General features: G+C 47.9%; 10 protein-coding genes across 10 annotated transcripts; 3 read left to right on the forward strand and 7 right to left on the reverse strand.

Moving 5' to 3' along the window:
• Positions 1-412: 412 nt before the first annotated feature.
• Positions 413-1,435, forward strand: TRUGW13939_00950 (uncharacterized protein; the record flags this gene model as incomplete). The annotated part of the gene is made up of 1 exon (XM_035484156.1): positions 413-1,435. One exon carries the CDS (start codon positions 413-415, stop codon positions 1,433-1,435), a length of 1,023 nt encoding a protein of 340 aa, XP_035340049.1.
• Positions 1,436-1,703: 268 nt separating this feature from the next.
• TRUGW13939_00951 (uncharacterized protein) lies at positions 1,704-2,816 on the reverse strand (the record flags this gene model as incomplete). The annotated part of the gene is made up of 1 exon (XM_035484157.1): positions 1,704-2,816. The coding sequence occupies one exon, from the start codon at positions 2,814-2,816 to the stop codon at positions 1,704-1,706; it is 1,113 nt and encodes a 370-aa protein (XP_035340050.1).
• Positions 2,817-3,762: 946 nt separating this feature from the next.
• On the reverse strand, positions 3,763-5,019 carry TRUGW13939_00952 (uncharacterized protein; the record flags this gene model as incomplete). Its single annotated transcript, XM_035484158.1, has 2 exons — positions 3,763-4,747; positions 4,802-5,019. 2 exons carry the CDS (start codon positions 5,017-5,019, stop codon positions 3,763-3,765), a joined length of 1,203 nt encoding a protein of 400 aa, XP_035340051.1.
• Positions 5,020-6,963: 1,944 nt separating this feature from the next.
• TRUGW13939_00953 (uncharacterized protein) lies at positions 6,964-9,614 on the reverse strand (the record flags this gene model as incomplete). Its single annotated transcript, XM_035484159.1, has 5 exons — positions 6,964-7,983; positions 8,035-8,181; positions 8,239-9,003; positions 9,070-9,330; positions 9,387-9,614. 5 exons carry the CDS (start codon positions 9,612-9,614, stop codon positions 6,964-6,966), a joined length of 2,421 nt encoding a protein of 806 aa, XP_035340052.1.
• A 1,581-nt stretch (positions 9,615-11,195) lies between these two features.
• On the reverse strand, positions 11,196-12,887 carry TRUGW13939_00954 (uncharacterized protein; the record flags this gene model as incomplete). Its single annotated transcript, XM_035484160.1, has 1 exon — positions 11,196-12,887. One exon carries the CDS (start codon positions 12,885-12,887, stop codon positions 11,196-11,198), a length of 1,692 nt encoding a protein of 563 aa, XP_035340053.1.
• A 1,991-nt stretch (positions 12,888-14,878) lies between these two features.
• On the forward strand, positions 14,879-17,990 carry TRUGW13939_00955 (uncharacterized protein; the record flags this gene model as incomplete). Its single annotated transcript, XM_035484161.1, has 17 exons — positions 14,879-14,905; positions 15,106-15,165; positions 15,240-15,260; positions 15,316-15,343; positions 15,413-15,442; positions 15,501-15,613; positions 15,687-15,707; positions 15,769-15,789; positions 15,855-15,881; positions 15,966-15,989; positions 16,046-16,072; positions 16,132-16,158; positions 16,410-16,430; positions 16,484-16,510; positions 16,572-16,592; positions 16,646-16,660; positions 16,713-17,990. 17 exons carry the CDS (start codon positions 14,879-14,881, stop codon positions 17,988-17,990), a joined length of 1,788 nt encoding a protein of 595 aa, XP_035340054.1.
• Positions 17,991-18,360: 370 nt separating this feature from the next.
• On the reverse strand, positions 18,361-20,052 carry TRUGW13939_00956 (uncharacterized protein; the record flags this gene model as incomplete). Its single annotated transcript, XM_035484162.1, has 2 exons — positions 18,361-19,017; positions 19,063-20,052. 2 exons carry the CDS (start codon positions 20,050-20,052, stop codon positions 18,361-18,363), a joined length of 1,647 nt encoding a protein of 548 aa, XP_035340055.1.
• Positions 20,053-21,441: 1,389 nt separating this feature from the next.
• On the forward strand, positions 21,442-22,593 carry TRUGW13939_00957 (uncharacterized protein; the record flags this gene model as incomplete). The annotated part of the gene is made up of 3 exons (XM_035484163.1): positions 21,442-21,702; positions 21,772-22,022; positions 22,074-22,593. 3 exons carry the CDS (start codon positions 21,442-21,444, stop codon positions 22,591-22,593), a joined length of 1,032 nt encoding a protein of 343 aa, XP_035340056.1.
• A 376-nt stretch (positions 22,594-22,969) lies between these two features.
• Positions 22,970-23,560, reverse strand: TRUGW13939_00958 (uncharacterized protein; the record flags this gene model as incomplete). Its single annotated transcript, XM_035484164.1, has 1 exon — positions 22,970-23,560. One exon carries the CDS (start codon positions 23,558-23,560, stop codon positions 22,970-22,972), a length of 591 nt encoding a protein of 196 aa, XP_035340057.1.
• Positions 23,561-24,100: 540 nt separating this feature from the next.
• TRUGW13939_00959 (uncharacterized protein) lies at positions 24,101-26,068 on the reverse strand (the record flags this gene model as incomplete). Its single annotated transcript, XM_035484165.1, has 2 exons — positions 24,101-24,654; positions 24,712-26,068. The coding sequence occupies 2 exons, from the start codon at positions 26,066-26,068 to the stop codon at positions 24,101-24,103; spliced, it is 1,911 nt and encodes a 636-aa protein (XP_035340058.1).
• Positions 26,069-27,523: the final 1,455 nt, after the last annotated feature.

Consider the following 27,523-nt stretch of genomic DNA (forward strand, 5'->3'; position numbering starts at 1 on the left):
CTGCCTAATGAGAAGCCCGGCCAATAAATGGCACCTTGCAGCGCGATCTCTCGATCGCTGAATGGCCATGTATCTCAAGTGCTGCTGTTGACAGGGGTTTGTTGACTTTTCTTTGTTTAACCTTCGATCACGATGGGACATGTCACACACTTACCTTACGGGACTAAAATCGGGATTTTAATTTGTTTTTGAGCTGTTTTGAGCGTGAGACAATAGAACTTTCCCCACTGAAATTCAATTCTTCATCCCTTTTCTACTTTCTAGATACATATTCCACGGTCATAAATCGCTGTTGCAATTCAGATGCTGGCGTTTTCGTCTCGTTTCCATCCGGGGCACTTACGAACAACGCACATTCTCTTGCAATCCTACTTGACCGGCGAGTTGCAGGTTCCATTGGGGCATTCGGACCATGACCCGACCTACGGCCGCCCTGGGAGTCTTTCTCTTCATTTGGCCCTTTATTTCCTCTGGCTTCAAGTTCAGCCCATTGAGCGACCACAACCTGGTTCCCGGCCAAGTAATCACGCTGAACTGGACGCCTTCTGGCACTGGGCAAATAGGCCTAGAGATAATCAGAGTGAACAATGAGCACAGCGCTGAATCTATAGTAGACAACACCAACAACACAGGCACGTGGCGTTGGAGAGTGTCAAAAGCTCTACGTGTCGATACCGAATACTTTATTCAGATTTTTAGCTACCATGATTACGGAACCTCTGATACGTTTTGGATCAATGACCCGCCAAATTCCAGGTCCGACTCTACGTCTTTGGCATCCGCTACGACAGATGGACCGTCAGAATCGACGACGATGCTAACATCGACACTAACCACGTTGACAACGGCGGTATCAGCTGCAGGATATATCCCTACTACGACAACAGCAATTCCAACAGCTACGTCACCGACGTCCTCATCTCCCGATGCAGTTTATAACGGGCTATCATCTTCGAGGCGAACGGCCCTTGCCATCTGTCTCGCGCTCGGCCTCCCGCTCACTTGCATCGGCTTACTATTTCGATACTATGCCTGGCGCTATCCGCGGCGACCAGAAACGGAAGAGAGAGCAGCTCCTACATTTTTCCAGTGGCTGATCCGGCGTGACCACTTGCCACCAGGGCCAGAGAACCCTACCGATACCACTAGAGAAAAGCGGGCCAGCGAATATACCGTCCATAGCACGGCGGTATCTCAAGGCATTAGAAGCTCGCTGGCTACGCAGGATACTAGCATGTGGCACTACAAACCGGAACTTCCAGGATCTGACCCGACGCGCGAGTCGAGCACACAGTTTCTTGCGCCGGTGGAATTACCCGCATGGGGCCCAGATGAGTTGGATCCCTCAGGCAAGTCAGAAACCGAGGGGCAGAGAGAAATACATGAAAAGAGTGGCGAGGAGGGAGCTACGCAGAGCCATACCAAAGTGGAGTAAACCCACTCATGTCATTGATAATATGTGAAATATAAAACACAGAGCGACTGGTGTTGGTAGAGTCACTTACTTAGAATTGTGTACAAATTTAGTTACTTTAATGTCCAATTTATAACACTGCATTTCTGGAGTATTGAATATTTTAAATATTAATCCATCCTATCCGACGTATTTCTACTCATTTCAACGAAACCATCAATCTATGTACATTCATCCCGCCAAAGGCTTCTCAAAGCATTGAATAAATAATACCAATCCAATAAATCTATTAAGCCATGTCGCCGCCATCACGGATCCGCTGATCCACGTATTCGTTCCAAAGCTGCACAACATCCTGCTGCCCTTCATTCTCCGCCATAAGCCGAGCCCACCTGACTTCCCTCATCTTATACTTCCAATCACAACCCTCTGTGAGCACATGGTTCACAACCTCGAAATTCTTATTCCAGGAAGCCTTTATCAGACCGGGGTCACTCTTTACCGTGCTTGCCCCGTACGCCATAAGCAGTTTGACTATGACCGTTCTGTTGTACGACGACGGGGTTGTAGTTGCTGCAGTATACAGAAAACTCTCAGTTGTCCGTGAAGCGTTCGGATGAAGACCATCGCGCAGAAAAAACTCGACAATTTCGTGCGAGTCCGCCTGTATCGCGGCGCGGAGAGCATGCCCGCACTGGCTGAAGTATGTCTGGGCTCGATAGGTCTCCGTCTCCGCTCTCATCTTGGCAGTTATTATTTTCACCATATCGATGCTCTTGTGGGTGGCAGCAAGTACCAAGGGAATGGTGGGCTGCAAACGACTAGTAGAGGATCCGCGTAGATCAACGCCCGCATCGACAAGTATCCGGACTACTTCTACGTGTCCATGCTTTATCGCCTCCAGCAGCGCAGAAAATTTGATCACTGTCCGGCTTTGCCAAGTGACAGCCTCTGCGCGCCGCAACAGCAACCGCACAATCTCAGCATGGCCTAGACTCGCAGCGGAAACGAGCGGGTGCTTGCTTAGAAAACCTGCGTTTTTATCGCAGGTTGCTATCGCCGTCGCGTGGTACTCACGCGCAGCTCCGTTGTCCAGTATAGCACCGGCATCTAGGAACCTTGACAGCGGGGTTGCGCGGTTGCGCAAGATGCAGTGGACAATTGCATTGTGGTGGTTGTTGGCGGCGACCATGCGGCGATACAAGACGTAGGTCAACTGGCCGTACAATGCTTTGCAACTTTGGATTACCCGTACGAGGTCTTCTGTCAGCATAATCTTGCCGATCATCTGGATAATTTCCAAAGGGAGCGTCGTGATGTCGACTCGCCCACGGACGGTTACGAGTCCAGGGGAGACTTCTAGTTCATGGGTTGTATCTTCTGACCCGTGTGTATCAGCCATTGTGTATAGTAGATATTAGATGAAAAACTCAAGATGTTTTTTTGGACAAAAGTCTTAAGGTCAACTTGTAAACCAAAGTTCGTCTAACAATTTGTTAAGTGGCAAACTGGTGAACAGCTATTTTACTTTATATACTTGATGAATACTAGTTGACAGCTGATATTTCGGCAGACCATCTCATCAAGAAACATTTTTCGAATCAATACAAGGATACGAGTAGACAGACATTGTCGAATTTAATCATAAAGATGTTCTGCGGTAGACTTCTTTATACATGTATGATAATTTTCAAAATATTCGGGTTCTGTTCTTGCACAGGCTCATCCAAACAAAGCTTTTGTTAGTGAAAAGGGTTTCGTGTTTTTGTTGTTTGTTCCTTTCCTCTTTGTAATTGTTATACAATGGCATTGCATGTTTAAAGTTAAACAAGAGGTCTCTTCTCCTTGTTAGCTTGACAGTAGGTCAGGAAAAGACCGCACAATTTTTCAATTTTTGTTAAAAAAATATTTCCAATGTTTACACTCCATAATTATGGAGATATAAACCGTGCTGACGGAAGTGTGTTGTAGATTTATTTCAACGTTGATATTAGACAAAAGTTCATTAGGGTTAGCCGGTCTCACGTGCTAACCTATTCAGGGAATAAGTGCATATATTTAATAACATGCATCCTACTTTACCAGGTTACTACAATTACGGCATATTAAAAATAATAAAATAATCACAACCTGTTGAATTGTAAATCAAGATATCAACTAGGCTAGGTCATGTCGTTCGTTGGACGAGCGCTCAAATGACTGCTTCATAGCTAACTCCACGAAAAAAAAGACAGAAGGAATCCAGACGCCTGTTGTTTGACCTTTTCCGATTCGTTCCTTTCCTGTCTAATATGTACACCGAAAAAAAGGGGGGAATAGAAGCGAAAAAAAAAAAAATGTTTTAGGTCCTAAGCCTGAATACAATATTGGTAGCCCAGCCACAAGTTGGAGCAAGCTTCGTCCAGACCAGGATTCCAGTCCTGGAGCTGAGACGCAGTAATGCCGACTTTTGCCTCAACCTGGAGGCAATAGTCACCAGAATCCACAGTGTAGTACTTCTGGCAGGAAGTGGCAGCTTGGGGGTAGACAGGGGCGGACGAGGATGATGTCGCGGCAGTGGCAGTGGGGCCAGCGGGGGCAACAGAGGTTGTGATGGCTGGCGCCACGGGGGTGGTAGTGGTGGTAGTGACCGGAGATGCGGTTGTTGTAGGAGCTGGCGCAGTGGTAGTCACGGGTGCGGGGGACGGCACGACACTGGTGATTGGAGCAATGGTGGGCGAGGCAGACGTGGTTGAAGTTGCAGAGGAACCGCCATCTCCACCACTGGACAATGAGCCGGTGCCACTGGTGAGCGATCCAATGGTGTCGGAATCGCAAGAGCTGGGACCAGTGGCCCAGCCCATCAGACGGTTTGCAATGTCGGAGACGTAGCAGTGAGTGGCAATGCCCTGACCCAGGTTTCCGTCGGTAGCGACTGAGCCCGAGTTGTACATTCTCGCAGCCACGTAGTACTTGGTCACGTCATCGGTGCCGGCCTGCGAAAGGAGCTGTTGGAGACCGTCACCTTCAGAAGTGCCAGCGGTACCGTCCTTGATCATCTGGGTGATCTGGTCGGCAGGGCAAGGGTTTTGGACAGCGCCGTTGTTGCAGGATCCAGTGCCGTCGTGGCTTTGCATGAGACCAGGGTTGACGACTCCATAGTTGGTAGTGGGAGCGCGCACACAACCGTTGCTCTCCTGCATAACAATGGCCAAAATAAAACGGGCGTCAACACCAGTGGACTTGGCGACGGATTGGATGCTGTCGGACATGTCGCTCATCTCCTGCTCAGAGGTGCTGGGAACACCCCATTGCTCGCATGAGCTGGACATGACATCCTTGTTGGCCTCGAACCTGAGAAAGTCTGGGTCAGCAAAGTTTGGACGAAGTAGACGAGGTATATCTTACATATCATCAAACGACGACAGCCAGTTGTCAATCGAGGGCCATCCGTCGGAGACCTGGCCATTGCCACCAAAGACAGTGTATGCGCTCGAGTCTCGCTCGGCGAAAGAGTGAAGGGTAGTTGCTCCTGCAACATCGCGAGAGTGAAGGTAAGGAACCGGAGCCCCAGAAATGAGGGATGGCAGGCTGCCGGCAGCCAGAATAAAAGGAATGACAGACATGATGATGCCTTGAAAACGAAAAAAAGAACGTGGAGTGAGTGGAAGAAGTCTCGCTTGCTTACCAGAAGGAAGGAGAAGAAGAGAAAAGGGAAGGCGAGGGCAGGATGCAAGTTTTATGGCCTGCGCGCCTGGTGTGCCTGGCGTGCCTGCCCGCCTGAAATAGGAAGGTGCGATTGGCGGGCACGCAAAAAACGAGTCCTGCATGAGGCGGCGATCGCGCCTTCCTCGGGGCCAATAACGGCGGCTCCTGGGCGGTGGCTGCGCGAGATGAAACAGACCAAGTTGAGACAGCCTCCTCCCCCGCACCGCCTGATTGGGCCCGGCCCGTATTCGGGTGGGGCTGCGCGCCTGCCAATCGCGCCACCGCCCCACTCTCAGCTGGGCCTGTGCTTTCTCACTGGCCACCCGGCTGTGCATGCCCGCCCACACCGCAGCCAATAGTGTCGCCGGTGTACACCTCGTCGATTTGTACCTGGATCGTGGCCAATCACGTACTGTTTAGGTTTTTTGGGTGGGTGGGTCCCGGGCAGGGGTGTTCAGGTACTTGGCGATTCAGGCTCTATCATTATGCAGGGCTCTAGTTACCCAGCCACCTGTTGTTGTTTTTTCTGTATTTGTTCCTCGGCAAAGTCCGCTCGCCGACACAACGAAAGAGTTTTCGCTGTCGTTTGCTTACTGACATCATTGTGCATGCCCAAGGAAGATACCTGTCTCTCGGCATCCATACTTTGTCCATTACGTGCTTCACGTAGAACTCGACACGTAGGAAAATTATTGTCCGGCCTGGTACACGTCAATGTTGCTGCTGATTTACACCTCCAGGGGGCCACATGCACATCACATGCAGCATTTGACAATACATATGTGTATATACACCGGTTCCTGCCACCTCCTTTGTAATATCCTTGAATAAATCAAATTTATTAATTTTAATATTAATAAATTAATCAATAATTAACCCTGCCGCAAGGCTTGGACATACTCGCTAGACCTGTGTGTGTATCCACCTGAAATGAAGATTCCCTAAGGCATTTTCTATATAAATTATTAAATTTTGTTTGTCCGACTCGATAGTGGAGAAACCAAATTTCAATTCCATTGTGCTACTACGACTTTGTAATTAAAAGCTGCAAGCCATGTGCCAGCAATGTGCCAGCATTTAATTATTTCATAATGGCAAGGATGTCGACGGGTTTCAGAGGTTGTCTAGCCTAATGAGGCATAATTAGTCCGGCCGCAAGGCACTAAGGCAATAAGGCGCCGAGGCAACTATACAAGTCACGTGGTTGGTTGACTACCGTTCACGTGGCGACTCTTGGCAGGACGGCAAGATACGCCAGGACCCACTGCCGCAAATGGATTATGTACTTCAAACGGTATCATTATTAGCCTCTTGACGAATTTAATCTACATTAAAGAGATCTCATAAGATATTTATATAATACTGCTAAGTATAACTGTCCACATTTATAACCTAATTAAAAAGTTAGAAATAACTAAACAATGCTTATGAATTTGAGAATTTATCCAGACAAAGAAAGACCTTAAATAGATTATTCTATATATAAATATAACCTATTTATATAGTCGCTCATTCCAGACAACATCAACTGATTAATTGATCCGGAGTGATCTCTTATTATCAATAGCTTCACAGCTACATATACTATTTAAGTGATTGGTTTTCTATATAATTTAGAATATATGCTTATTCATATTAATTAATTTGACACATCTTAATTCTGCCCAATAAGACGCCTGCGAAGTCCATCAGTAATCTGCCACAATCCGAAGCTTCAATAAAATGATCAATGGAGCTAAGGATTCCTAGTGTTCTGGCAACATTAAAGGCCTGCAGAAGATGTAGGTTCAATTTCAAATGTTCCTCTAGACCCTCCATTTAATACATATGTAAGTCTGCATCCAACATTTGAAATGTATATCTCATATCTCCTTCAAAAATCCCACCTCAATCACCCTGTCAATTGGCAGACGCAAATTGGCTATTTTATTTCTCGTATTATCCCGAATCCACAAAAACAAATTCAACAAGACTCTCCTAGGCAGGCTGGTATCCAGTTTAATTTTCATCTGCTCTTTGCCGATGATGTACAAGACTTTGTGTGAGTGCGCTGCTTCAAGTTTTGCCAATTCGCGGGCGACATCTCGGTTTGAAGTGCTGCTGGCAATGTCATTGAGTGAGATGTCGGTATTGGTTGTGGATTTGTCTTTCTCGTCTTCGGCCATAGTCTCGGTAGTAGTAGTCCCTTCGGTAGACGGAACTTGATAGTCCCGTAGGAGCCACTTTCGGACTTGTTCCACGATAACGTTGGCTAAATTGGGTGTAATAATCTCGTCATTGTATCCATATCGCACGACAAGACGATAGCAGTTTGGAACTGCCAAGCGAGACAAGGTATACCGACTCTCGGGCTGAACAGACGGCATTTCGAGAGGGCGTAAATGGAAAAATACAATAACCTCGGGCATTGACGTCAGTTTCAAGACGAACTGACTAAAGACTATGGGTGTTGTTTCTCCAGCCTTGTCAAAGAATATACCGAGGCCCCGTGTCGTGTTTAGTGGATATGCTCCATAACGCTTCGTCAGACGCAACATTGGCATCTCTGATCCGATCTCGGTCATGGGTCTGCTAATAAAATGGGAGGTGTGAAACCGATCCTCCGCCTCGGCGAACCATTGCTGTTCTTTGCCGTATCTCCACAGAAGGAATAGCAGTGCCAATATGGCAGCAATCATGAGCGTGACCCATGCTCCTTCGGGAACCTTGGTCAAGACTGATGATAGATATGCCCCGTCCAAACACGCAACAGTTAGCCAGGGGAGGAAAACAAGGTATGGGCTGAGACGCCACACGAATATAGCAACGAGTGAGACCATGCAGGTGTCAAAGAAGGTGACAAACATGACGCACACCCCGTACGCGTTGCCGAGAGAAGTTGTCTAGCAGAAGTAAATAAATGGCCATGCGTAGGAAAATGATAGGAGACTCACATTATTGAAGATAGAAGCAACCATAATCGTTCCAATCATCATTAACCAGTTAGCAACTGGGATATAAAGTTGGCCATGGAATATGCGAGATGTATGAATCACAGTAATCTGTGGCATGTATGACAGTTTCATGACTTGTGATAAGAGCTATGAAAGTTATTAGTGAATGAAGATAGCTGCCGATGCAGAGGAAATCATGCTTACTTGAAATGTTGCAGTTATGATTGCCTGTGATGCCACAATAGCAGCCAAAATGGCAATCACAAGTGAAGGATACACCGTTCCCGGAGGCACAGTGTTAAAAAATGGGTTGGAATATGCCTCTGGGTGCACGCTAATATATGCCGCCTGTCCTATGTATGCCAGTAAAAGGCATGGGAAGGTATAGCATAGCCAGCTAATCTGTATTGCCCGTCGACTGAAAGCTCCCAGGTCGGCAAACAGGGCCTCAACACCGGTAAAAGCGAGTAAAGTACCACCTAGAGTTCTCCATCCGCCTTGTCCATGGCGAATGAGAAATTGAAATGCCAGACCAGGGTTGAATGCCTGGAACACGCTGGCGTCGTAATTTGCAAGATTGTAAATTCCAAACACAGCATTGAAGCCGAGCCAAATTATGATAATCGGAGAAAACGCCATTGTCAGCTTGGTGATGCCTAATGCCTGGATCGCAAACAGGACCACAATAATAGCATCGGTGACACCAATAATGGTCCCCCTTGATATGTTTGGCTGGACAACCTCGATGCCCTGTACGGCTCCGAGAATGGATTGCGCAGGGGTCAAAAGTCCATCCGCCAAAACCATTGTCACGGCCAACACACCCATGACTTTTAATAGTCCTCTAGCGAATTTGCTCGACTCGAGATAGCGACGCATTTTCTGACCGGCATGCTCAAGATCGCCTGTTAGGTGTCTTTTCATTTGTACCAAAGATGCTTCTCGAGGATCACGGTTTGTTATGTTCATCTAAAGGATATGTGATTAAAAGAATTGAAACAGGGGATTTTGTTTTGCGGAGGAGTAAATACATACGTATCGACTCAATAGAGAATACGTGCTGAACGTCCCACCCTCGCCGTCGTTGTCGGCACGGAGAATTATGAGGATATACTTCACAGTAACCATCATTATCAACGACCAGATGACTATAGACAAGACTCCAATGATGTCTTGTCGTGATGGTGGCTCACTGAATGTCGATGAATACACGTAGAGGGGGCTGGTGCCGATATCACCATAGATCACACCGATGGATTGGTAGGCAAGCCAGAAAAGGATTTTGCCTTTGAAATCCTACAGCGCATAGCATTAGCACCTGTTTGTTACACAAGAATAAGTGTGAGGCATACTTGTCGACCCTTGAAGTCGTCGGGATTCCGCAATCCTGGGTCGTCGTCGGCCTGTTCCAATCCAGAACCCCTTTCGATAGGCCTAGAACGGATATTGCATATATCCTGTTCGATAACATCTTGCTGGGAAACAGAGTGCATTTGGTAGATGCTCTGCCCCGTTGTCGAGACCCCATCTCGGGCTTCATCCTTTTGGTGGACAGGGTCCGCAATGCGGATGCTTGTCATGTCCGCAACAAAATCAAGATTCAGTGAACTGGTACTGCTTCAAAGAGTCCAAACTATCTTGTGTAATGAGACCTAATCAGTGAAAAAAAAAATTATATCGATGACAGATTTGCATGGGACAGACACCCGACTTATGGTCGAGAACATCGCCCCCCGGCAAACAGTAAGACCACATGGTAAGAAAGTTTTTTTTTTCACGGTTATCTCTTGTCAAATTCCATGGGAAATTAAAAGTCAAAGATAAGAACTGTCATCTCAATTGATAAATACATTGACAAATAATGCTCTATCGTGATGCTGGTTGACGTTGCGGGAAGCTTATATCGTGCATGATCAGCTATGGACTATTATTTTCATGGATCGTCCCGCCTGATAGGACGAAACAATTCCCTCAACCATGTGCTGCGACGCCATCAGACGCAGCTTCGCACGTTATTCGCACGATAAGATTGGGGCTATGCTTTGCGGATTAATAGCTAGAATCGGAGTGCACGACTAATTGGCTATCTCGAGGTGGTGGGATTTGAGGGATCCAAAGGTTACGTCGACGATCCAAGGACTTTTTACTACTAGATCAAAAAGGGAAAAGAGCTCGGACATTGGGCTTATACGATCATGGCCTCCACTTTTTGTATTTGTGAATTTTTACAGGAGTTTGATCGAGATGGGAAACCTTTTGTATTAACCGAAAGAGAGTAGTCCGAAGTCATATATCCCTCTTTCTTTGTCAACCGATGGCGACTCCATTATTACGCCAGAAACTTCTCCCATGTATGTTCAACAGGACGTGTCCCGTATGTTGACTGATATTGCTGTGTGTGGCGATGTGGCTACTGCCTTCTGTTCATGTTCGTTTTTTTGTCACCGACTCATCTTCCGTTAAGAGATATAGTCAACAGTGCGATATATCCAACGACACAGGTCGGGTGACCTTTAGTCCGCCGCAATTATTTTTTGTACTAGGTGCTTTTCTAGTAGAGACACTGCTAGAGACTAAAATATGGGGTTGTGAGGCGAGGGTTGTGAATGCAACTTATCTAGGTCACCTTCTTTAGGAAGTAGCATCGCGCCGAAACAACTAGACTTTACCAGAACCTTGAGGCCATAACAGGCAGGCCGGTCCTGATAAGATCAGCGTAGAAAGGTGAGAGGCTGTGCGGTGGTCAACGAAACAAACTGGTGTGGAGGCTTTAGCGGCGTCAAGTGTAGCCAAAATTGACGACACTTTCACCAGGACGGACATTTACGATGAAGAAATCGTAAATTAAAATCACCTATAGCTTTAAATAAAAAATATAAAATACGACTTTTGTTATTAAACTCGATTTAGTCCGCTGTACTTTCTTCCGATATGATGTAGCCTGTACTAGGTAGTACATCCAACCCAATATTAACCCTAACTCAATTTCATAAACTACCAACTAAGAAGCACATGCAGAGCAATTATTTCCTAACAGACACAATATGAAATTATACGATTACTGAGGTATATCTACTTTGATGCTGCCAATATGTGGCATCAATTGATATATATCTATATGTTTGTATTCAATATTTAAATCATAAAATATCTATATAAATCTATCCCAAAAACCCCTCGACAACCTCCAAAAACCTCTCTGGTTGCTCAGCCATGGGCAAATGCCCAGCGCCCTCCACAACAGCCAACTTCGTCCCTTCCACGCCATACTCCTCAGCCATCTTCTTCATACCCTGCGGCAACACGCCGTCACCAGCGCCCACTGCAAACAGGCCCCGAACAGTACCGGCTTTCATGGCATCGCGCAAATCATACGTATATAACGCCTGCACACTTTTCTTGAACCCTTCGAGATGGTTGTCAAACACGTATTGTTTGACCTTTTCTGCGCGCGCCTGCTGTGCTCCGCCGTCGTAGCTCTCGGCCACAAACCAGCGGCGCGTGGTGGCTTCAGCGAGCTTCTCACCAACAACCCGCGCGCCTGTGGTCTGGTCGGTTGGTGCTTGCGGATCGTTTTCGGAGAGTGCGATGCGCTCGCCCCATGCAGCTGGGTTGCTCGGCGGTGCAAGCGAGTTTGTGTCGCATGCGATAAAGCTCTGCACGCGCGAGGGCTCTTTCAGCGCGAGGTTGAGCGTTGTTGCGCCGCCGAGACTTACGCCAATCACCGATGCGGCCTTGCGTACTCGCAGCGCGTCCAGGATGGTGAGTATGTCTTGGCTGAGCAGGTTGAGAGTAATGGGTGTATTGCCAGGATCGCTGGCGCGTCCACGTGGACGGTAGCGCAAGACACGGAATTTTTGCAGGTTTTCGGGTTTGGCGAAGAAGAGGTCGAGGAATTCGTCCCAGATGCCCCAGTCAGACAGGATTGAGTTTACGAGGACGATCAGGGGTGCTTCAGGGTCGGGGCTTCCTTCGAGTTTGAATGGGAGCTGGACGCCATCGGGAGTGGTGATGAAGGATTCTAGAACGGCGCGTTTGTTGGCGGTTTGCGATGCAGTGACAGTTTTGGTCAGGCCATCGCGCGAGGAGAATGTGGCAGTGTATGCTGGGTCAATGGAAAGCGAGTTCAGGTCTCTCGGCGCAGGACCAAAGGTGTAATACCACTCGTAGACTCGTCTGACACGACCCGAAACCACATTAGCGTATACATCCTTTGCAAAATCCGAGGATGTTGCGGCTTTGAACTCGGGCCCTCCCATGCCATTTACCGGCGCATACTCGTGCAACGCCAAATACTCCTTCTCGTCGTCTGACGGATTCAAGACCGACGACGTCACGAAGCGTCGTGAGCGGCGCCATCCGGGCACTTTGGCCAGCATATCAATGTGCTCCTCGTTATACCACTTGTTCAATTTTTCCTCTGTGCCGGGCTTGATCTTGAAGCAGACAGTGATCAATATATTCCCCTTGCCCTCGGCATCAATATCCTCGAGCTTCTTATAGTCTGGCGCCTTCCACTCGCGCAAAAAGTCAAACATGCGTCTATCAACGGAAATCTGAGCCATGGTCTCCTTCTCGCGCTCCGTCTTGACGGTATCCTCGCGGAGAGTGGTGTAGGGCGGCTTCACAAACTCGGCCGAGTTGTTGATATCGTAGAGAGCTACCCATTCGTGTTTGTCCGCGCTGTAGGGACTGTCCGAGTCTGCGTCGGTTGCGCGGTAGCGGAATCCATTGGGGAAAAAGGGCAGACGCAGGCGCAAGGGACCGTGTTCGTTGTTGTACCAGTCGTGGAACTGCGAGGCCGACAAGCTGGGCTTGGGCTGCATGGTCACGTAGAGTAGTCCGGCGGTCATTTTGGCGGCTATCCTTGATTTTTGGTATGTCTAGAGGAAGAGGAAGAAGATGTGAGTTGTGAAAGAGAAACATAAAGGTGGGGAAGAGCGCAACTCGGAGAACTTACCGATCGGTTCCCCGCACGCAACAAACAGCTCATATGAGAGTCACGCTCAAAAGGGACGAAAGATATACGAGCAGAAATAAACGAGCAAAAACAAATACAGAATATAAATCTCTCTCGGCACTCTCAAGGGCGAGCATGCTGACTACAAGTCGGCAGAGGGTGCGTTTGCCGAAGGACATTGCCGGGGACGGCATCGGATGCGGGGCAGCAATTACATCACTGCCTATATTTACTTTATCAAATTCGTGGCATTTGATATTATTCTCATATGAAGATGTATATGAATGTTGTCTATAATGAAGTCAAATCGATCAATAATGTTATTTCGACAATCATGAAAAAGATGTCCTTAAGAAGGGTCTCGTAACCATGTTGTATGTATCGGCTGATCGATAGCCGGCGGCGGCAAATTGCCGACGAGCATTGAATGACCGCTTATAAGCCGCAACACTGTTTTCTCGCATGGCCAACCGGTTTGTTGTCGACGTTCCCCAGTACGCGGTGATTGGGGTAACCACAAATTGTCGCCCATACCTCTGTGTACATTGATACGCCATCTAAATGGTCGAAGTTCCAATCGGGGATACCGCGTAGTCATCGCGTATCGCCCAACAAGAAGCCGTTTGTTTCCGGGGTGCCCAGGGGTCATCTCGGCGCGGCGTAACGAAAGCTATAGAGAGGGATATGCCCACAGAAAGAGGACAAGCCCTGACGCTTCAACGATCAATCAGTTGTACCTAGGGCCAACAGGGGCAAGGAATCCCCGCCAAGGCAAAACCGGACACTGAAAAAATAGTAGTCAACGAAGACTTAAGACAACCGCCCAGAATGAACAAGAACCAAAGGAGAGATGAGTGAAACATGTATGTATGCGCAGTTACAGCTAGTTGCGTACTGTGTGGAAGGCAGTGGCTTTTTTTTTTTATTTTTCCCCCCATAAAATGCTTGTTATTATATCACGGTGTGTATCCAATAGCGGTGTGTGTCCAGTCCTGGTTCTTTGTGGGCTACGCGCCTGACAGCGGGCTTCAACCTGTGTGGGCCAAACACAAAACATAAACAAAGGAGAGCGCGTCTAGGCGTGTATCGAGTGGATCTTTTATGGATGCCGTCTTGAAGAAAGATGGTGTATTAGATGGTGGTTGGTCAAGGGGAGAAGGGTGACTTTCCCAAGTAGGAAATTGACGTTGACGCCGATGTTCGTGGCACACCTCGAAAGATGGAAAACAGGCGAGCAGTTGCAGACTTCCAGTTTTATTAAATTTGATTATCGATGCTCATCAGCATTATTGTGGTCTCGAGATGGGTTGACTAGCCTAGATTGTAACATGGACTTGACTTTCTACTTAATGGTAATTTCCAGTCTTTGCGAATAAAGTGCAGAATTCCACCGTCAACATTTACCGCCAAAGGCAGAATTCTCACCGGAGTTTGGCTCTTGATACACCACTGTTGAGAATATTGTAGGTCTTGGAGCAAGTCGCTCCAAGTAATTAGGGAAACCAAGAATGAGATCTACTACCCTGAGATGTAACTGGATATCATTTTCACCATCACTTGTTAAGTTCACATAGTATATACACTAGCTGGCTTGAAATCCTTCACTTTTCAAAACCTCAGTGCAGGGAAAATCCATCAACATACCTGATAGCTAAACATGCCACCATTCTGCCTGTGCTGGGATTAGTCACAGGTTCACAGTCACAGTTTCCACCCAGCAACCACAATGATGTCGTTCAAGAGATCACTCCTTGCCGAGATTGGGTGCACCCCTGTTTAACAACAAACGCAAGCAAACAAAAAATTTCTCCTTTTTTCTTTTCTTTCTCTCTGTGTGACTTTTTCTCTCTGCACCAACATCCCACACGCTGGGCAGCAAACAAGATGGCAGACAAGGGGAGCGGTCTCCGTGTAAGTTGGTGTTTTTTGTTTTTTATAAATCTCGGGATTTTCCAGCATTCGCTCTCTAAAATGGAGAGGGAGATGGCCTAAAACTGACCACTGGTGCCCACACTTCAGGGACCAAACAACCTTGGACCATCCAACAACTCGGTAAAACACCAAAAACAACTATCAGATAAAATATTATCTTCTATTTGCTAATTCAATAGCAGAATCAGCAACAACCGCCCAGAGAAGAAACGCATGAAGAGCGAGTGGCCCGCGCCTCTGTGAGATGATGGCCCCGAATCCTATCCAACGAGGCACTTTGCTAACCATTTGATTCTCATCGTTGACGCGACAGAGGTGGAACCGTTACAACTGGGTAAGTACTATTGTCAGCACTAAAATTTATTGACAGTTTCGCTAACAATGTCTAGATGGAAGGAGCTATTTTACCAACAACCGGTGTAAATACATGCCTTGCAAACACTCTCCGTCGGCTAGAACATTGTTGACGATTAATAAAAACAACAGGATCCAGCTACCAGAGCAACAATAGCAGAGGTAGTACTCCTTGAAACCTATCCGCAATAGGAAAAAGAAAAGCTAACATTTATCCCAGATCGCAGCGGCTTCAGCGATGGTGAGATATCCTACCCTCGTTTGCGAAACGACGACAACTCTGGGTATGCTAACAGCCGCACCTCGCCGCAGCTTATTAGTCCTATTTCTGTGGTATGTTTTTTTGTCCTATAAAACAATTCAAAAGAAAAGAGACCTGCATCGCTAACCACATGACACGCTGTAGGCGAACGCTGCCGCCCAAGCGGTAAGAATGCTCCTGCCGACCGTGCAGCAATCATCATGTTAACATCAGTTCTACCATGAAGCTCCGCAACCGTGGTCACCCAGTAAGTATTTTATCTGGCCTTTGTGGATTGAGATTGGGGATGCCGTACTGACATTTGTCGCATAGGTTCCTGGTGAGAACAACACCAACAAGGTACGGGGACTCAAGAGTTTCATTGCTATACCGAGATGAATCTGTCCAAGGCCGTTTGATTCACTAACACTTATCTCTCTACAGCAGGGTACTGCAAAGAAGACCGGTGTAAGTGTATCTTCAGCTACTTGAAATATCAGTCTATGCTGATATGTCGTCCCCAGCCCGCCAACTCCAAATCCTCCGTCCCCGTAAGTACAATCCTCCCTACGTAGAAACGAGTGAAGAGAACTTGACTGACTCTTCGCAGGCCAAAAAAGGCAAGCGGCTCAATTCGGTGAGTGTTGCAAGAGACAACCACATCGCTCTTCAAATACTAATGAGCACATGTTTCAAGCCCACAAGAATTTCTAATCCGGTGAGTACATGCAAAGTGCAATATCTTCTTTTTCTACATCTTATACTCCACTGGACTGCTTGAACTGACCAGAAGCAAGCCCCCAAAGCGGCAGCGCAAGGTATACGCCTCCAGCTAGCTGAATGATTTGGTCTTGCTTTTTTGGTCGACTGTGGCTAACATTTCAATAGAATGAGAAAAAGTCTAAGGATGTGAGTATCTGAGTATCTTTCCTATCAGGTCTGAACCTGCTCACATATCAAAGCCCCACAACCGTCGCACTGTTTTGCCGGTAAGATCTCTTCTCAAGTTCATATTCGGAAAACGCTAATCAGTACTCACCTTTTTATCAGCCCCTTTCCCCTGCTGGTCCTGTAAGTTTTTTCTGGAGTCTGAAAGTTGACGAGCAATACTAATTGGAATTTAGATACCTTATAGCCCCGTATGACATGAATACGTTCCATGGATATAACGTCCTTTACTAATTTCAACAGACTCGCGACAGGAAGCCTGGCCCAAAGGCTGCGGAAGACATAAAACCTATCTTGCTGTCGGACTTGATCAAATGCCACCACTACCACCCTACCGAGAATGGGGTTACCATTCGTGTCGAGACCGGAGTAATGGCTTGCGTGGAATACACGGGGTATTCCGAACTAAACGTCTACGCAATGCACGAACCACCGAGAAACCTCTGCATAGACGACATTATTATCGTCATATCCAAGACCAGAGTCATGCTTGCACGCATTCCCGTTCGTCTGAATCATCACCACACCTCCCTAAACTGCCGCCGTTTGATTGGTGCCCTCAGCCCCTGGCTGGACTACAGCGAGTCCGTCACTGTTATTTTCCTGTGTCCTCGTGCCCCCAATGGCGGTCTTTACTACACGACCGAAAGCAAAGCCGCCCGGCTCAACACTGTGTATCAGCAAATGCAGAACTTTGCAAAGCCTATTGGAAGTTTTCTGTACGATTCGTATTTTCCGAGTATCCCTGGAGATACTAGTGTCGAGTGCTCAATTACTATTGGTCCTGTCGTTGGAGGTGATCTTTCACCACTTGAAACTGTAGAAGAACTACCTACTGGAAACATTGGTTATTCTTTCGGTCAGGGCAGTGGCTTTGTGTTTGGTCAGACTGGCGGCGCTGGATACGGATTTGGTATGGACTTTAGCAACATGGGGTCGACTCCAACTTCTACCAATAGCTTTGCAGATGGCAGTGCCTGGCCCAGCCCTGGAATGACCCAGACATTCACACTGGGTGGTGGAAACGGAATGAATCAGGGATACGCCGGCATCAACCCCTCGGCCCTAACGCAGTACGGAAACATGAACCAGTACGGGAATCAGAACCTAAACCAGAACGTGAACCAGAACCAGGGCTCCCTTTCAGGATTCGACCAAAGCTACGCCCAGGAACTCGGCTTTGTCGACCCGGCTACTATTATCCGCCCACAGTTCTACAACCAAGGCATGGGACAACAGAACAGAAACCCTTATGCCCAGAACAACAACAATTACGGATATCTGAACATGAACAACCCTATCCAGAACCTCAACCAGAGCACTGCCGGATATCCGAGTATGAACAACCCAAACCTCAACCTCAATCGCCAACAGGCCAACCGCATCCAAGCTCCACGCAACAATAATACAATGGACTGGATGCAGGATTTCACTATTGGAACTGGATATGACCGCACACCGCATACCTATAAACGCCCCCGCGTTATTGTACGCGATCGCAACGGGGAGCGTATTCTGTGATTCTGTGAGCGGAAGCGAGAATTGAAAGGATCGATTGGCTGTTGAAGCATTCTTTTGCCCAAGGACAGTTTTTACGTTTTTATTATGAATGGAGTTTGTTTTTGTTTCCTTTTCTTTATGATGAGATGACATTATTACTGGGATTGAAAATGGGAGCATTGTTGATTCACTGGTTCACTTGCTGTTGGGATGGAGCCGAGTCTGGAGGACTTTTGTTATTACACAGAATTACTAGTTAGTAATTATTTTTTCTTTCTTCAAGTGTTTCATAGTATCATTTTATTGTTGGGATTAATGGGTATGTGCTAATAGTTTCCGTAAAGAGCCAAAGAGAGAAAAACGACAAACGCGGAAGAGAAAGATAAAATATCTACACCAAAGCTACCGTCATTACCGCCAGAAAAACAACATGCAACCATGCCGAAACTTCAAGCGACGTACCCAGTCCAGTTTGGGAAACAAAAGATGCTGTTGCAGACGGCTTTGCCGAATCAGACAGGCTAGGCGAAGCTGAAAGCTGTCCGCAGAGCCCAGAGTTGTTCAAGTTGAATGTCGGAAAGTACACTCGCGGCTGACCCTGTCCCATCGGCACGGTGATTGTGCCATTAGGACCTGCAACCACGGTGCTATTGCAGTGCGTCACCTCTGTTAGATTTGTACCGGGATCAGCTGCGCCGTTGATTTCCAATGTGTAGTCTCCGCCCTGTGTTCCTTGATTCGACAAAACTGCAACGACTTGGGCCCCGTTCGGTCCTTTGCGCGTCGCATAGGTAGATCCGTCATGATACAGTATAGAACTCCAGTTCGTCAAGTAGTGATTGTCGACGGACATTGCGTGATTTCGAATTTTGTTCAGAGTTGTAGTCAGACTATACAACTCGGCGGACTGGTCGTAGGTTGGTGAGGCATCCCATAGTGCTTGCCGGTTGTACGGGGAGAAATTTCCAGATAAATGTTGTTCCTGTCCATAGTACATCTTTGGTATACCGTCACCGAGAATTGTAAAAGCGAGAGCGTTTTTGGCCAACTAAACCTGTTAGAAAAACCTTGTTTCAGAGCGGATTTTACTTACAGCAAGATCAGGTGTGTAGCTCGCGAAACGGGGATTGTCCTGGTTCTCGATAAAGTTGACCAGATATTGAGGCGATTTGCATGTCTTCCGCATTGTGCCTACCATGGCAACAAGGTCGTCCATTTTCCCGGCAGTAAATGCATTTATTGTCTTTCCATAGACAGGATAATTCTCCAATCCACCGACCATATTTTGATAGCCGCAAACAAAATCAGGGCTCCCATCAAAGACCTCAGCCATGGTAAACACGCCCGCACTTTGCACGAAGGGTGGGAAGAAGCTGGATTCGATTTGTTTTGAGCCGTCGATTCGGATGCCGTCTACACCATACGTCTTGACAAGATCATTGATCCACGCTGCAAGTGTGGCGGCGATCTTCTTGTCTGACGTTTTGATTCTCGGCGTTGCAACTCCCTGGTAACCCAACCAGCAATTGGTGTATTCGGTCCTGTTAGACCAGTCGACTATCGGACAGTACGGAATGAAATCAGAAGGCTGGTTAAACGGTACAAAGGAAGAATAGTCGAGATGTGTGGATGCCGTCATGTTTGTATTTCCAATATCATAGGCGAGCTCATTCGCCACGACGTCGATCATCAGATACATGTTGCGTTTGTGCAGTTCTGAGACGAGATACTTGAGGTCGTCGGCGGTCCCAAACTTCTCGTTCAACGCGTACAAATTCCGAGGCCAGTAGCCATGGTATGCCTCGCCGTAGATGGTATCCTGCGGGATGTTCTGCTGGATAGGCGAGATCTGTAGCGCAGTGAATCCCATGTCTTGGATGTAGTCTAGCTTGCCGGCCAAGCTTCTCCAGGTGCCACCGCAATACTTGGTGATGTTGCAGCTGCTAGATGAATCAGAGGACCGGGCATACCGGTCAGTGATGACCTGGTAGATCGATCTGGAAGCCCATTCATCGGCCGACGCTGCGTACGAGCTGCCCGCCAGAGCGGCGGCAGCAGTTACAATGTGGATGAAGTGATACATTGTAGATGAAGGAATGCAGATGGTGAATAAACGAGTGATGAACGAATGAGTGAGTGAGTGACAAGAGAAAAGAATCGAGCAGAAGAGATAAACGAGCGACTCAGAGCTGCTTCATGGCTGGACACACAGAGGGAAAGAGCGGCGGTAGTTGGGACGCGCAAACGGCAGGGGCTCGCCCACAGTTATAAGAGCGTCTTCCCCGACTTCTTCTCCATCCCCATCTTCCACCTGTTCAGCCCGTTCATCTGGTGGCGCAAAAACATTATGCGGGGGATCTTCGCCTGCATCAGAATTTAATCTCACGAGAGGCTGTCGGCCGCCGGAGGCAGTTCCTTGCGTCACCGCGTCCTGCATCTTCTCGGCGCTGCGGCCAGTCCTGTCCGCGCTGTCTGGTCTTGTTTTCAATTATAATCTCATGTGTTTCTCGTCACTGTCCGATTTGCTGCTGATAGAGGTTATAGGCATTAGCGCGCGCCTCGTTCTTCCTGTTCCGAACGAACTCCCAGGGGTTCATGTGTCACAAATCTCTCCCCTTGCATTAGGACGCTCCGACGGCCACCAAACAGAAGGCTCAATTTTCCGTATATTTCAGCTTGGTGCGGTGAACATCAATAGTCGCGAAATTCGAGCTGAGACCATAACTCGCCATTTTTGGTCGGATGGACTAGTCGTGTCGTCGCGTCCGACAGCCGTTTTTTGCTTTACGGCTTCCACGGGCGGTGGATTACCAACCGTTGGGATGGCATGTGCAGAATGTCACTGCTAGAAAAGGGGGAAAAAAAGAAGAAATTTCTCATCTCATCTGCTCCGAAGCAATCAGCTAGTCACGTCGTGGGTCATGCATGAAGCTATTCGCACCTTGCCTGAACACGATTCATGAGTTCTCTCGAGACTGCTACATACATGAGTCGACTTCAAAGGCTCGCCCTGACTACACCAATTTCTCATTTATACTCTGTCAGCAAATCTAGAATTTGTTCAGCTACATGCCAAATCCTGCATGTGGCTCTATGCTAAGCTTCATTAAGCAATATTTAGCGATACTAGCGCAGATTGATACCAATCCGTCCAATAAAACATACCAAAAACGGCTGCTCGGGCACTGCGAAGCCTCACCAAGAAGCACCCGACTTGTCATGGACATATCTTGAATACTCTACCCAATAAGCCTCTTCTCTTGGCGAAATTTAACAGCTGGAGGCGAAATGGCACGCATTCGATTGGCTGGTCTATAAAGTATCAATCAACCTGTGGTCCTGACAGGCTAGTGAGCGAGGTGGAATTTGTCCAGTTGAGGCTGAGGCGGAGATGTTCCTTTTTCTGGGATTTAAATTCCCAAACCGACCTCTTTTCTCATTCGAATTCAACCGACTACTCAAAGAGGAAACAATGGGACTGAAAATGCAAAAACAAAAGATCCTTGCTGCTACGGCACTGTTTGTCGGCAGTACCTTCGCTGCCAACGCTACAACTCCATCGGCTACTGGTTGTGTGGACTCGGCGACGATGAGAACCTGTCTGGACAAGGCTCAGACGACGCTGACGGAATGCATCGCAGTATCTGGTGGAAACGATGATGTGATTATTTCCTGTGGTTGGCAGGATAATATAAACCAGATGCTCTGCTACCAATCTTCTTGTTGGAACAAGGTATTCCATTTCACGTGTTTAGGATCCAGTTGTTTGTGGCATGAACTGACAGATGCATAATATATACAGGCTTACTCCTGCGAATACCAATACCTAGTGTCATACTACAAGCTACAACGCACCGTGGATGAGAAGATTCCCTTCTACCCAGCTCCCGACAACGCTTCTGGCGGATGCTCGTGCAATCTTGGACAGGTTGAGACCAACGCCACAGCCAGTCTCGAAAAGGTCCAGTCTTCTTGCAATAAATACTCTAGCAGCCTTGACGCAACTGACCTGTTGACTTGTCAATGTTGTGCCTGGAGTGCCTCTGTTTCGGCGTATGTCTATGCTATTTCATTGCAGAAACGCATGAACTAACAGAATACAAGGTTTTATGGCATCTGTCCTAACACATCGCCTGAAGGCCTCGGTATAATCAACTTCGCCGCCAAAGTGGCCAGTTACGAACAATTTTCCGGATCCTGTGCTGGGCTGACCTCAGAAAAATGCTTGAAATACGACATTGGATCTGCCGATAACGGAAAATATATCGACCCAGCTAATTTACCAGCTGGAGGAACGCAGTCTTTGTCGACGACTGTTGGGCCGTCGCCGTTGATAAGTCCACCGGCCGGAGCAACGATTACATGGAGTGCGTTGAGCCAGACATTCACTGTCACAGCGGCAGCCTACAACGCGCAGGATGTCACGTCAGGCGCTTCTACGGCGGCTGCTACTGCTTCTGATACTACTATCAGTACAACTAGTGGAAGGAGTTCTGGCAGCACGGCCACTGCGACAACAGGATCAGCCGCAGCGGCGACCACTACAGGGGCTGCAAGTGTGTCTAAAGCGTACCAGGGTACGTGGGCTCTGGTGGTACTGGGACTGGTTGTATGTCTAGTTTAGATGTATATCACTCGGTACTCCTGTTATTCAAAGCAATTTAATTTAATTCAAACGAACGCATGCCAAAAATACACACACACAGCTGCAGTCCATCTCCCATAACAAGACCATTCGTTTTAGACATTGACTCAAACATATGGCTCCACCGTCCTATCTTGGATATCCACGCCATATTTGTTAGAGTGAACCGGGGTCTCTCTGTCTGCTGACTGGAGAACGTCTTCATAGATAATAGTTTGGTACAAATGTGGACAGTATAGGCAGGAGGTCTGCCGGCTGCATTTTGGAAGCATGGTAGGTCGTCGCATGCACCACAAGTATTGGGCGCTTTCTCATCAAGTGTCCTGTCCACCCAGACCACCGCACCGCCAGACCATCATCCATGGGATAACGCTCGCTCAAGTTGTGACCTAGAGGGGTCCTCTCCCTCGAATTCCAAAAGGGTCTCTGTGCTTTCGATATTGGTAGTGTCCATCACAGCTGCACAAACAGAAGCCTGTGTCGGTTCAATGATAGGACGTGGAATCAAGCAAACTTGATGCGTGTGTTCAGTAGGAATATATCCTTTGCCTCTTAAACTAATAGAAATCGTGATTTCGACGCAGTCGTCGTCGACTATCTCAGTGTCTTGTTGAGCATCGTGTTGGGCATCTTGCTGAGCGACTTGAGCGACTTGTTGAGTATCCTCCTGATCATCGTCCTGAGAATCGTCCTGAGCACCTTGGGCGTCTTGAGAATTTTGTTGAGAATCCTGTTGAATATCGTCCCTGTCACGACCTTGCTCGTCTTTTCCGGTCTTGTTGTGCTGCTGGGATTTTTCTTCGTGCTGTTTGTCATCGAAATAGTCTGAAAAGCTGTCGTTGGTGTAATCTTCAGCATCATATTTACAGGTGTACCCTGGCTGTGCGACCTTTCGTTTCTGGCCGTTCCACAAGGGGCGCATCATCAGGTATAGAAGTGTCGCCATGTTTCGTTTCGATTTTCCGATATGCTCTCTCCAGGGAGGGCTCTGAGATGAGAAAGAGAATACAGAACAGCGAGGATGGATATTTCCTATGGTGTCAGCTTGTTACGTCTTTGACTGGAAGACGCCGGTGCATCCAACAATTCACCGCTTGTTTCCGTTTGTAATTTTTGGCAAAACAGTTTTCTTTGTCAACAATCACAACGTTTGAATGTTTTATGTAGACAATGATCTTCAGGCAACAAGGCCCAAAAAGGCAATTGTCTAGCTTGTCATAGACCTAGACTATACCGGGTATCCGTGCCAACATTTCGACGAGGTGGATTGTCAAACATTGATTGGAGTCGCCTTCATCTATGTCATTGAATGCTTTTTTTAATTATTATGGAGGTTAACTGGTAATATAATATAATCATAAAGGAGTGTTATATTGTACTATATAATCATTAAGTTTGATTTCGTAACATGCATAGCCGTCTAGTCTAGTCTGTAAATAAACCAAGATGACAGTATATAAGCCACACTTTTGGGGCCAAATCATGCTCAAGGCAAGTTCTTGAAGACTTCCAGCATCTTGGGATAGATCGGGGTACCCAATCCGGTAACAGGATCCCAGCCCTTTTGCGCGGTGAAGGCGGTCCTTCCATTACAACCCCAGTTCTCACCCTCGGTGATATCGTTAAAGATCTCCGGGTGCGCATACAGAGTCGGGTTCAAGAATCCGACGGGCTTCTTACCAGCAGAGATACGCTCGCCGTTGAGGCGTGTAATAATCGAAGCGAAAATGGGTGCAGAGGCTGACGTGCCTCCCTGAGACTCCCATTGTCCGTTCGTGTACACGGCGATGTTGAGGCCATTGGCTGATACGTCCGGGAATGCACGACCGGTTTTGTTGAAGCTTGCGGCGGCGGGCAGCTTGGTGTTGTTTCCGAGATAGCCGTTGACGGCGTCAGACTGGTACGAGGGCTGCGCAAAGTAGTTGGAGAATCCACCGCCGCTAGTGAAGACGGAGCCGTATGTGTAGTCGGGGATGACGGCCACCTCGGCGTCATGGACGCTGGCGTTGGGCTTGATCTGGGTTGCGCCCACAGCAGTGACTGGGTCATTTCGTTAGCTGTAACCCTCTTTTTATGTCCGTGAAGGGAATAACTTACCGTATGGGCAGGAGGATGGGAAACCAGGGTTTTGTCGGTCACCAGACAGACATCCGGCTTCTCCAGCACGAGACAAGGTACCGTTGTCTCCAGAAGCAAAGATCAGGGAAACGCCCTGCAGACCGAGCTTCATGTACTCATGGCACTGACGCTCGGCATAGGCAGCCGGGTAAGTGGCTTCTGCGAGCTCATACGAGATCGAGATGACGTGCGGTGGAGTGTAAACACCGCACTGCGCAGTCTCGTTCCATCCAGAGCCGTCAGGGAACTTAGGGTCGATCTTGGGGTCGTCTCCACCGGCGTAGCTACAGTAACTCTTGTCGAGGGCATCCAGGAAAGGGTTGAAGATACCGTATGTCTGATACGCGGATTGCACGTCTAGAGTCTGCAAAAGACGGATTCCCTGAGGGTGCACGAGAGGGTAAGCAAGCTGGAAATCCAGCATGCTTTCTCCGCCGCCTTGGTTTTGAGGAACAGGAGCAGTGCCACCATCAATGCCGTTCAGAGTCGGGTGAGTGCCTGTGGGGATGTTGGGCGTGAAGTACTTGAAAAAGGAGTCCAAGTCTGCCTGGTCATAGGTATCTCCGCTCTCGTAGATACCGAGCTCGTTTCCGGTCACGTTCTTGGGAGCAGTGTCCGGGATCTGGTACAATGCACGAACGCAAGCGGGCGAGATGGCCTTGGCGCAGTCAGTGACATTGTTAGGGTCGCTGCCACTGCTGGGAGGCGACATGGGGCGGTGGATAGGCTGCCTGATCTTCTCGTGAGGCGACACAGTGCGGCGTTTCAGGCTGTTCTTAGGCTCCGAGGGGGAGCTCATGCCAATGGTAGGCGTGATAAAGTCGATGTGGTCCTTGATGTGGGCAGGCACATGGTATTCGTCGCAAGAAAGACTCAGAGCGCCCGAGTCGGTGTGCTTCCAGACCTCATACTTGGCCTTGAGCAGCGATTCGACCTCCTCGATAGAGGCATCGAACTGGACATGGCCACGGCTGGGAGCCACCTGATGACGGTGATTGCCAATGCCGGACGACGACAGCCACTTGCGCACATCGTGCACAGTAGAAGCAGCTGGCGCAAAGAAGTCGTGAATCTCCTCTGCGCTCCAGTGCTTTCCGTAGTTGGGCGAGGCCGGGTTGGAGATCTCCATCAGCTCGTTATGACCCAAGTCGATGTTTCGCGGCTTGATGCCAATGCGCACAGGAAGCGTCACATCGCGAGGGGCCACAGAGTGTTTGGTCCATTGCGCTGGGTTTCCGGAGCGTTTCTCGTGCAAGATGTGCGTCGAGGGCAGAGATGCAGCTGTACAGGCCGAGATAGCCACCAGGGCTGCAGCGCCCAGGTTAGCAAAATGCATGATGTATATTATTATTAAATTAAGACAAGCTTGAGAGTCAAGACAGCAGAATCCGGGGCTGAAGGCCCAGTATATATACAAGCCAGACAACTAACGGGCTTGGCTTTGTTGGTTGTAACTTGGTACAAGCTTCTCTGCCCAGGCCAGTTTTTTCCGATTCGGGCAATTTGAGTCTCAGGAACAGCCTGCCACGGCGGTTAGCTACAGGAGACTGCGGAGTCGTGCAACAAAGAGCAGCCAATACGCGGACCCTCCAGTACAAGCTTCCCAAGGATCTAAGACAACTCAACTTTTGGTGATGTTTCACCCAAGCCAAGAAACCATTTCCAGTGAGCTGCGCCAACAAGTTGAGAGATCACCGCATGGACCAAGGCCGATCCCTACCTAGCGAGTGGAACTACGTGGGACTAGCCTCATTCATGCCTTTCCAAGTTTCCGTGAGGATGATAAGTTTAGAAATATGGGTACAAGCGAAGATCAATTCCGGATTTTGCGGGTTTCCAATTTGATTTTCAGGGAGTGCTGGCCAGTGCGAGGGCTGTGGGCGGGGAAACGGGGAAACTTATTCGACCAGAACGCACCGATTGGGGAGGTTTTTTGTCTTTGTCTTATAACAAAGACGCTACGTACTTATCTAACACGTCAGTCGGTCTCACTCAGACTCTCGGTACTTGGATAGTGAGATATACTCTAAACCCCGCTCGGGAAATTGTCCCCGATTATTATTATGAATTTGTTCCTGAAAGGCTGAAATTGCATCATCGGTAGTACTACCTTGAAAGCACGGGCTCCAAAACGAAGGACCCGCCAGTTATGTCACTGTAATTGTATGCGATGCTAATAATTGTATAACATTCAATAGTGTTGGATCTTTCGTTGGTGGATTGGCCGGGATCGCCATCAAGATAAGAAAAACTGTGGGACAAAGCCATCTCTCAATTTTGATACGGTAGTATTACACCGCAATGCCAAGCAAGTTCCCGTAGGATCGCTCTGAAGTTTCAATGCTGGACCTATATATGTAGTACGTAGTGATATTATTGATTGATTGAGCATGCATGTCTTGACTTTGGCCGTCTGTCATTGACTGCATGAGTCAGAGTCATTGTTTCTTAGCTTAGGATAGGCTACGTAGTTTTGAGCTTCTCCAAAATAGTAGCGCAGCCACCCGACAATATGCTAAGAAATAGACTACTAATAGTATTATTCATGCCGATCAATAATATTCGAGACCGTTGACAATGAGCCGAGAATAGCGCGCTCCTTCGAGCGTTTTTTTGATCCGAGATCCCGAGTATGCACTGTGCAGCTCCGTACCTACTCCGTACAATATTAATAATAATAGAATAATATAAGTATAAACATTGCGCGAAGGATTTTCGAGTAGGATTATGTGATCCTTTGTTTCTTTTGTCAACTTCCTCGCAACGGATATCGTATGTAGCTCTCTATCGG

Source organism: Talaromyces rugulosus, chromosome I, assembly GCF_013368755.1.
Source record: "Talaromyces rugulosus chromosome I, complete sequence".
Taxonomy (NCBI): Eukaryota; Fungi; Ascomycota; class Eurotiomycetes; order Eurotiales; family Trichocomaceae; genus Talaromyces; species Talaromyces rugulosus.